General features: G+C 42.4%; 1 protein-coding gene across 1 annotated transcript in view; it reads right to left on the bottom strand.

Annotated features, from left to right (window-relative positions):
- Positions 1-5,646: 5,646 nt before the first annotated feature.
- The window catches only part of LOC126416917 (odorant receptor Or1-like), a 36,797-nt gene continuing 31,830 nt past the window's right edge, over positions 5,647-10,613 (bottom strand). Inside the window, exon 3 of the mRNA XM_050084800.1 lies at positions 5,647-6,141. Within this exon, the coding sequence (XP_049940757.1) occupies positions 5,647-6,141 (495 nt within the window). The remainder of the gene's footprint in view (positions 6,142-10,613) is intronic.

Raw genomic sequence — 10,613 nt, 5'->3', positions numbered from 1 at the left:
GATCAGAACAACATACAGAAGTACGGAAGGGAAACTGAAGATGTACTGGATGAAGGTTAACGTATTTTCAGGAATACAAAAGGTACCGGAGAAGCTGTTCTAACATTGTAGTTGATAATGAAAGACAGTTTAAAGAAATATCAAGATACTTACTTGGCTCAATGGACGTAGATAAAATATGTGACAATGTAATGCGGAATAAGATTATTACAATTCTTAGAATGGACAGGTTTGGCGCCAGCATACTTCTCTCCCAGCCGTTTTCAGTTTTCCTGTCCTGGTGCCACTACTGCTCGGCCAGCTGGCTACTCAGTTGATTTCACGAGACTAAGGGCATCCCATTCCAGTCTTCCCACCAACCCACCAAGGAAAAATTACAGGCCGTACAGGTTATCGAACCTGGGTCCTCCAGATGGCAATCAGCCATGCTGGCTACTCAGTTGTGCAGTGTATGTGTTCGTATGTATATACGAGGGTTGGAACTTTAATAGTGGCAACAATTTATTTGCAGCTCGTACAAAATAGATACGTGCTTCAAAGTTTACTGACCTTCAAAGTAGTCACCAGCATTGCGTATAACCCGTTGCCACCGATGTAGAAGTCGTAGGATACTCTTAGCAGTGCCAGTTGTGTTGACAGTTCGAGCGGCGCGGTCTATTGCCCGACGAATTTGTAGCAGTTCTGAAGCGATTGCCGTGAAGTGTTTCCTTCAGTTTATAAATCGAGCTGAACTTACGAGGGCTTAAGTCAGTGGAGTGCAGTAGGTGGAATAGCACTTAGCAGCCCCAACAGTCAAACAAATCAGTAACGGCTCGGACTGTACGGGCTTGAGCATTGTCCTGCAAAATAATGGTCAGGTCCTGCAGAAAGTGTCATCGCTTCTGCCTCTGTGCTGTTGATTTTTGGAACACAACGCATGACCAGCTTAGAGACACAAGTGATGACACTTTCTGCAGGAGCCGGCCATCATTTTTCAGGACAATGCTCAAGCAAGTACAGTGTGTGCTGTTGCTGATTTGTTTGACTGTTAGGGCTGCCAAGTGCTATACCACCTAATGCACTCGAGTGACTTAAGCCCTCGTAAGTTCAATTCGATTTCTAAACTGAAGGAAACACTTCACGGCATTCGCTTTAGAACTGCTACAAATTCGTCCGGCAAAAGACCGCGTCGCTCGAACTGTCAACACAACTGGCACTACTAAGGGTGTCCTACGACTTCCACATCGCTGGCAACGGGTTATACTCAATGCCGGTGACTACTTTGAAGGTCAGTAAAACTTTGAAACACGTATCTATTTTGTAAGAGCTGTAAATAAATAGTTGCCACTATTAAAGCCCCAACCCTCGTATATATAAGAAACGATATATTGCAGTGCGGACCGCCGTGAGGCGCGCAGAAAATGAGTCACTGAGGTTCTGGAAGGCATCAACAGGGTTGTGCAGCAATACCGATTCCAGTACCCTGGCCAGCTGCGCTAGGTTTCTCGGTAATGCCTGCTTGAGGTAGTCCAATAAATTCTAGACTGGGTTTAGTTCTTGGAATTTGGTGGCCAATGGAGCACGGTAATTCCATCCTGGTGCTCTTCCACCCACATATGTACACTGCGAGCTATGTGACATGTTGTACTCTCCTATTGGAAAACACCATCATGCCGAGGAAGAACAGACTGCGTGTATTGTGTGGACATGGTTCTCTAGACACCGTCCCCTAGGACATACATATACTTGTGTTGATCCATTGTGCTTTCCAGAATAGACGAGATCACCCAGGGACTCACCTGGGCACTTCCGACGACTCTTGCAGTGTATTTGCTTTCAGGCGTTTCACGCTGTACACGTCAACAGCCATCTGTATGACGGTGTATAAAAAGTGATTCTAATGAATAGGTCACCTGTCGCCACTTAATGAATGTCCAGTTGCGGCATTGGTGATATTTATAGCCGATGAAGAGCAGTCAGCATGACTGCGTGAACTAGGCACCTGCTATGGAGACCCATACGCAGTAACGTTCGCTGAAAGTTAGTTGTGGAGTCACTGTTGGTAGTCCTTTGGTTCATCTGGGTGATCAGTTATACAACAGCTGCATATCTATTTGTTCATACACATCTCCGCAGCCAGCATTCGTCCCTGCCATCTATCAGTCATGGTGCATAACAATTGTCTTGGCGCCAGTTTTGGATAGAGCCATTTTGCCATAAACGGTATGCTTCAACCACACAGGCATGTGAAGAGGCAAACAATTTCCAAACCTAGCTGTATCGGAAATACTTCCACCCTTGACCCGAAAGTCGATATCCATGCCGTTTTGTTCATCAGATAAACCGCTCCATTTCCACTTTACGACAATGACTGCACTGTTTCCCGAATGCCCCCCCAGACATGCTATATACATGCCATCCAATGCAAGTGCGCCGCCTGACATCTTTGAGTGGTCACTGCACATTGACGTCGAACATTGGTGACGATCAGATTAATTCGACTGGGCTATATTCTAGAGCATTCTCGAACCTTCTGGAAGATACTACAACATTCTGTGAGATTCTACAACATTCTGGAACATCTAAAACAGTCTCGATCATTATGGAAGATACTGGAACATTCTACAACATTCTCAGACATTCCTGGAGATTCCAGAAGGAACACTCTAGCTAGTCTCAGACACTTCGGTGCTCGATTTCCAGCTTCTTCGCCGACTTCCAATAAAAAAAATCTATTCGTGCGATGCCTCTTTGCCCAACTCTTGCAATTCCAAATGGGAACGTTCTCCATCCATAGGGGATGTATGGCTACCACACCATACAACCCCATAGTGCTGTCTGGGTGGACTGCGGAGCTTTGGCGGCACACACAGACAAACCACACTTGTACACTTAAACGCCAAAAAATTGCTATAAGATATGCGTCTTCAAATACAGAGATATACAAACAAGCAGAATACGGTGCTGCGGTCGGCACCGCCTATAAAAGACAACAAGTGTCTGGCACAGTTGTTACGTCGGTTACTGCTGCTACAATGGCAGCTTATCAAGATTTAAGTAAGTGCTATAGTCGGCGCACGAGTGATGGGACACATCGCCTCCGAGGTAGTGGTGAAGTGGGGATTTTCCCGTACGACCATTTCACGAGTGCACCGTGAATATTGTAAGGAGTATGTCAGAACTCTCTATTGCATTGATTAAATATTATATTGACTATCGAAAACAATATAGCCAACTTAAAGCTATTCTTTCCTTTGTGTAAGATTCTGCAATTCTGTATGGAAATAAATAAGCACTCGGATATCGATAGTAACAATCTGAGGGCGAAACACGGGAGCGCGGTTTTAAGCAATGTTGCGAGAGTAAAATTTCTGTAGTGTTGGTCGTGAGCTCGGAGACAGAAGACGTGTCGCGCTGCCCTCACGTCGGTGATGGCATATCTTACCACACTCAATGTCTGATTATATTTACACGGCCAGGAGAGATTTAGATGGCTTAGCTACGCTTGAAGATGGAATTCAAGGTACAATTCGCAAGCATAGAGTAAAGCGCAATTGCAGGGTTAGGCTCGCGATTGTTAGTCCGAGTTTGCAATAATCCCATGTCTTTGCTTATCAGTTAAAGAAGCCTCCTTATCTTCCAAATAATAATAGTTATTCTCCACATCTAATTCATAAATATGCTGTGGTTATTAAATGTTAATGTAACTTTAAAATTGAAATAATTTGTTAATCTGGCACTCAGTCGTTATTGATACTTACAAGGTCATTGTCAGGCATTTCGCCAATATTAATACTTGTCAAACTACAGTATTATTGGTCATGATGATTTCTGAAGTTTTTAAATATACTTCATTAATGAAATCCCTTCTTATAAGTTATTTAGTAGTTAACAGGACCCAAGCAAACTCGTTTCTATTAAACTCATTCTTAGTAACAATAAGCTTTAGCCACCGCTGTTAATTGCTGTAAACCTTTTGGAAAAAGACAGTCATCTAAAGAGGTGAGTCCAAAACTTAGGGCCAAAACAGAGACACTGACACACCACAACTTGTCATGATCTCTAATCCAGTAAGTTCCATTGCACAAGCCAGAATATGTGTCACTCATAAATTCTTATTCAAATAAGCAGTCAGATAGTTTAGGTATTCACTGTTACAGGTTCATTTGTTCCTGTAGTTTTTCATATTCAAATTCGCAGTCAGATAGCTTATCCAAATGTTAGTTTTAAGTTTTTCATATAACGATCTGTGAATGCCTTAAATGACAGCGAAACTGACACTCATACAACACGCAAACAGTGTGATGCAGATTAGATTCCCTCAGGTTACTTATCGAGTCCACTTTCGCAGACGAACATAAGCTGTATTTGTTGTAGGTACGCTACAATATCAGGAATCCAATCAAACATCAAATCTCCAACATCGCTGCGGCCGGAAAAAGATGCTGCAGGGATAGAACCAACTACGACTGAAGATAATCGTTCAACGTGACGGAAGTGCAACCCTTGCGCAAACTGCTGCATATTTCAATGGTGGGCCACCAACAAGTGTCAGAGTGCGAACCATTCAACGAAACATCATCGATATCGATTTTCGGAGCCAAAGGACCATTCGTGTACCCTTGATGACTGCACGACAAAAAGCCTTTATGCCTTGCCTGGGCCCATTAATACCGACACTTGACTATTGATGACTGGAAAAATGTTGCCTGGTGGGACAAGTCTCGTTTCAAATTGTATTGAGCGGATTGACGTGTACGGATGTGGAGACAACCTCATTAATCCATGGACCCTGGATGTCAGCAGGGGACTGCTCAAGCTGGAGAATGCTCTGTACTGGTGTGGAGCGTGTGCAGTTGGAGTGATATGGGACCCCAGATAGGTCTAAATATGACTCTGACATGTGACACATACGTGAACATCCCGTCTGATCACCTGCATCAATTCATGTCCATTGTGCATTCCGACGGACTTGGGCTATTCCAGCTGGACAATACGACACCCCACTCGTCCATAATTGCTACAGAGTGGCTCCAGGAACACTCTTCTGAATTTAAAACCTTTCTCTGATCACCAAACTCCCCAGACATCAAGATTATTGAGCATATCTTAGATGCCTTGCAACGTGCTGTTCAGAAGAGATCTCCACTCCCTCGTACTCTTAAGGATTTATGGACAGCCCTGCAGGATTCATGGTGTCAGTTCCCTCGAGCACTACTTCAGATGCTAGTCGAGTCCACGCCACGTCGTGTTGCGGCACTTCTGCTTTTTCGCAGAGACCTTGCACGATATTAGGCAGGTGTACCGGTTTTTTTTTTTTTTTTTTTTTGGCACTTCAGTGTATATTGATATAGGTCTATACAGGTTTGAGACTGGAGCTGTGTCTGATTTGTTATCAAGAAGTAATTCCAATTTTTATCATTTCTCGTGCCTGAGTAGCACTTGCGTTAAACTGTATGGAATTAACTTTAAAATATTATATAAATTATATATTTTGTACTTTCCTTTTCTTACTGGCTCCACATCCATGACTATCTCCTCACTATAGATCTATGATCAAAACAATGTGTCTAATCTATTCTGTAATCTAAAACTAGGCATCCTCGAATTAGTTCCTTAACTAATTTCCAGGAAAGTGGTGTTCGAATGAATATACTTTGTTAAAACTTACACCAAGATCAGTTGATGGTGTTTAATGTTCTCCACCAAAATAAAGTACATCCTGTCTTCTTCTCCCAAGTCTCCAGGAAATGAAGATAAATGTTGACGAAACTGTACAGGTACCATAGCTGATTTGAAATCAGATTCGAGCTTGACTCTAGTGTTATACTGTCCCCTGCTATCCGCTGCGTTTTCCTCCCCTCCAGTCTTCATACGCGAGATGTTTTGGTTCAGAACGTCTAATTCGGCTGTGATGTGGACCATAAAGACTACGTAAATAATATCAAAGAAACCGTTGAACCCGATGGCGAGAATTAAACTTGTAGCCTGCAGCGCGTAGGTGATTTCGTAGTTGGGGGACCGGTGGATGTCGATGGGCACCCATATGGGTAGTGGGGTGTTCCTCAGGGACTCTGCAGTAACGTTCGCTTCTCGAGTGGAGAACTTCACCAGAAGAACCGGCTCCAGCACCCACAGAGTCAGCGGGAACATCGGCAGAACCTGCAACAGAGCGTTTTAAAATGCAGCCGTAAAGTGGACGCCAAATACTTGGTTACATAAAATTACTATGATCGGTTCAGGAACATCACATACATCTAAACTACGCAACGCAGCTACAGTGGTATACAAATATTAAAAAATCCATTATAAACCCGATTATCTGATATAGTCTGGGCCCAGATAATCACATATAAGTCAAAAACTCTGATGATACTACTCAACAGCCCATTTTGCATCCGGAGTGGGATATATCAATTAGCATTTATTTTGGTGTGTGGAATCCGAGTCTTCCTTCCAAATATTCTGTTACGTAAAAGTTTTGAGGTTTCCAGGGTTTTTATTGTTTATTGATTGTTCTGCATATGTCGCTGTTTAGTATTTTGTTTGCTTGTCTGTATCCTTTTTTTTTTTTTTTTTTTTTTTTGCAGGAATGCTAGAATATATCACCAGATGGCAGGTGTGACAAACATTCTAAACTTTACTCACCTGATGGCAAGAGAATCCATAATGTGGTGTCAACGCCAGACACCATACATGCTAGGTGGTAGCCTTTAAATCGGCCACGGTCCGTTAGTATACGTCGGACCCGCGTGTCGCCACTATCAGTGATTGCAGACTGAGCGCCGCCACACGGCAGGTCTGGTCTAGAGAGACTCCCTAGCACTCGCCCCAGTTGTACAGCCGACTTTGCGAGCGATGGTTCACTGTCTACATACGCTCTCATTTGCCGAGACGACAGTTTAGCATAGCCTTCAGCTACGTCATTTGCCACGACCTAGCAAGGCGGCATATTCAGTTACTATATGTCTTCTGAACAGATAATATTGTGAATCATGTACCGTCAAGAGCGACGTTCCTCATTAATGGATTAAAGTTAAATATGAAACTAATTACGTCCGCTTTCTGAATTGTAATTCCTTTTCATGTTCCAGACCTCACGTCAGTATAGTCCTTCCCTCCTCACGCCAGCCTACGTGAGCTAAAACGCGTGCATTTCGGCCTCCATTCGGAACACGGTGTTGGCTCTTCTGCCAACACAACACATAATGCGAAAGAGACATTGTGCATGTTTAAACAAGCATGGCGCAAATTTCATCAAACTTATCTCGGTCCTGCATTATATTGCAAATTTTGATACCTCAGTCAGTGCTTCCGGTGTGTTTAAACTTACAGTTAATGAAAATGGTTACTCGCAAACGTAGTTGTCTAAACCACACCGACAACTACTGGTATGTGTGTGGGAAATTCAGCCCACGATCTCAAAGAAAATTGATCACTGATTTAGCTAAGAAGGCATGTAAACTGTATGTTGATTGTTCTGTTGGTGATCAAGATAAAAATTTTGCACATTCATATGGGCTGTATAACTTGTCCAACCACTTTAAACGAATGATTGAAAGGAAAACACACAGCCACGCTATTCGCTATTCCAGTGGCGTTTTGTGCCGCTGAAAATCACTTTTCGAACTACTACTCCTGCCTCACTAATATTACGGGGCATTCAGGTAAAACTAGACTTAAAATAAAGTATCTCAATGTATCTTCATTGCATTTGTCTGTGCTCCAAGCTAAAGGGTTGCCTCTTTTTAACTGTAACTTGCAAGGTTTACAGGGTGGGTTCACGAAATACTCCTGTTTTTCGTGCCTATGGGATAGCAGTATCACCAAGAACCACTACACTGTCAAGGAATGGACTATACGGGGCATAATTATATGTATCTGGAATGGAGAATGTGACAAACGCCCCGTTGGCTGAGCACGATAAAATCATTTTGGTCCCTCTTAACTTACTTTGGTTCCTCTTCACTTACTTTGGGCCTTATGAAGAGCTTCGTAAAAGCTATGGATGAAGGAGATCGGGCCCTCAATCCTCTGGAAGAAAAGTTTCCCAAATTGAAAAGCAGAGCTGAAAGGAAGTGTATTTGTTGAACAACAAACAAAAAAATCTATCAAAGATCAAACTTTTGATACCAAACTCACAAATATCGAATTAGCTGCTTACTCTTCCTTCAAAGCAATTTCAGGACTTTTCGAGCAACAGAAAAGATGATAACCATGTTTTCAATGTGAATTATCTACTACACGGCTACAAGAATATGGGGTGTAGAATGTCGCTTAAAACGTTTTACATTGCCACTTTGATTTCTTACCGGAAAATTTGGGAGCCATTAGCGATGATCGGGATGAAAGTTTTCGCGCAAAGACGTCCGTACTATGAAATGCCATAATCAACTTTACTAGACCCCTTTTATGATGTGCAACTTCTTCTGGGTTCTTGCTAGGAAAATAGACGAAACGGTAAACAAAAGAAGATCATTTATGAACTGATTTAGATCTTCTATTGGCGTCATGTCCACCAAACAAACACCATCCGAACTGGCCTTGAAGGCCAAATGGTACCGACCAGCCGCCGTGTCATCCTCAGCCCTTAGGCGTCACAGAATGCTGATACGGAGGGGCATGTGGTCAGCACACAGCTCTCTCGGCCGTTGTCAGTTTTCGTGACCGGTGCAACTACTCAGTCGCTCCTCAATTGACCTCACAAGGGCTGAGTGCAGCCCACTAGCCAACAACACTCAGCAGAGCCGGACGGCTACCCATCCAAGTGCTAGCCAAGCCCGACAGCGCTTAACTTCGGTGATCTAACGGGAACCGGTGTTACACCTGCGGCGAGGCCTTTGTCTCACGTCCACTAATGATTATTAAATAGTAGTGAGATCTAAAGTTATGAGTGTGTATTTCCTGGTTGCTTTAATTTTGTAATTTTGCCAAGTATTATTTTAGACTCTTCTATGAATCTAGGGAATGTAACGTGATAGAGGAAAGCTGATTTCACCAGTGAATTCAGCACCACAAAGTTAGGTAAAACTTCCCTTTTACTAACCAGATGCAGGAAAAAGTTTTAATTTGTTAATTAGTGATAATTGGACATTAAAAAAAAGAGACAATGAACATATGTGGGGTATTTAAAAACTTGGTCCACATTCTTCTAAGGTGTGGCACTGGACAGAACTAAAGAACAGATCCAATGCCCAGACTTTCGGGAATGATGGAGATGGGTAAATGTATCATTTTGAGGTCCGGAAAGGATTTCGTCGAAAGTCATAACTAAAATCGTTCTGGTAATTCTTGACAGTGGAATACATGTACCAGTACTGTTGCTGCTAATATTGCAGGGTAGGTACCTTAAGAGCTACGTGCACTGTTTCATCTTCGCTACTGTGAAACGCATCTCTTCTACTGAACAGGTGCCCACAGCTCTAAATGTATGTATTTTAGAGCCAACGTTCACTCTACATTTTTCCTTGCCTTGGTTCATACTACCACCTTTGAAAGCTGCCTATCCTGCAATATTAGCAACAACAGTACCAGTACATGTATTCCACTGCCACAGGTAGCAGAATCATTTCCGCTTAAAATTTTCGACTCGGTCGTTTCCCGATCAGAGTCCCTTAGCTGTGATTGACACATTTACCCTCCTCCATCATCCCTGACAGTCTGTAACATCATCACGGAATCGCCCTCTACATTTCTTGAGATATGGGCCATTCTGCCCTGTGATAGCTTTGTGTCTGTTGATACCACATGACAAGCGCAGCTCAAGGTTAAACGTAGAGAGCTTTCAAAAAACAGATTCAAATATATTTTTCAATAATTTGTTACAGAATTTAACTGATCAGCAAGCATTTCGAATATTTTCCACGGGTATTTAAAGAATACCAGTCAACGTTTTTAAAACTTTTTCATGACATGTTCCTTGCTTTTCAAGGAGAATTTTACTGGCAGATCCATAGCTGATAAAATATCTGATTTATTTAATTTATTGGTAATTTGTTCTAGGTACTAGTTTCGTATTCATAGTCCTATTTCTGGTCAAAATGTCTAAGCAAATCGAAAACAAGGCTCCCTCGAAAATACACAATGAATTTTTGTACGGATTTTCATAGCACATTGGTGTGATATTTATCCGTCAGTAAAAAAAATTGAAATAAAAAATTAGAAGAAAGTAAAATGTTCAGTGAAGTGATTTGTCTAAAAGTAAGAAATGAAACAGATTGTTCAAATATGTGTGAAATCTTATGGGACTTAACTGCTAAGGTCATCTGTCCCTAAGCTTACACACTACTTAACCTAAATTATCCTAAGGACAAACACACACACCCATGCCCGAGGGAGGACTCGAACCTCCGCCGGGACCAGTCGCACAGTCCATGACTGTAGCGCCTTAGACCGCTCGGCTAATCCCGCGCGGCTGAAAGAGATTAAAGAGACATTTGACTTATCTTTGAAAGATGCTCAAAGTCATGTACAGTAAGCAAGGCCCCGTTTGAGAATTTAAAGCTCAAAGTTGAACTAAGAATCTTAGAATTTTGAAAAGCTCTAGAGGACATTTGTCTGGTGGATTACGTAGAACGCGCATTCTCATTGGCTGTTCGTGATTTCGCTTATCGTTTAAAAGTGTGTTGAATGTT

Source organism: Schistocerca serialis, chromosome 8 (genome assembly GCF_023864345.2).
Source record: "Schistocerca serialis cubense isolate TAMUIC-IGC-003099 chromosome 8, iqSchSeri2.2, whole genome shotgun sequence".
Taxonomy (NCBI): Eukaryota; Metazoa; Arthropoda; class Insecta; order Orthoptera; family Acrididae; genus Schistocerca; species Schistocerca serialis.
This window is presented reverse-complemented; position numbering and strand designations above follow the sequence as displayed.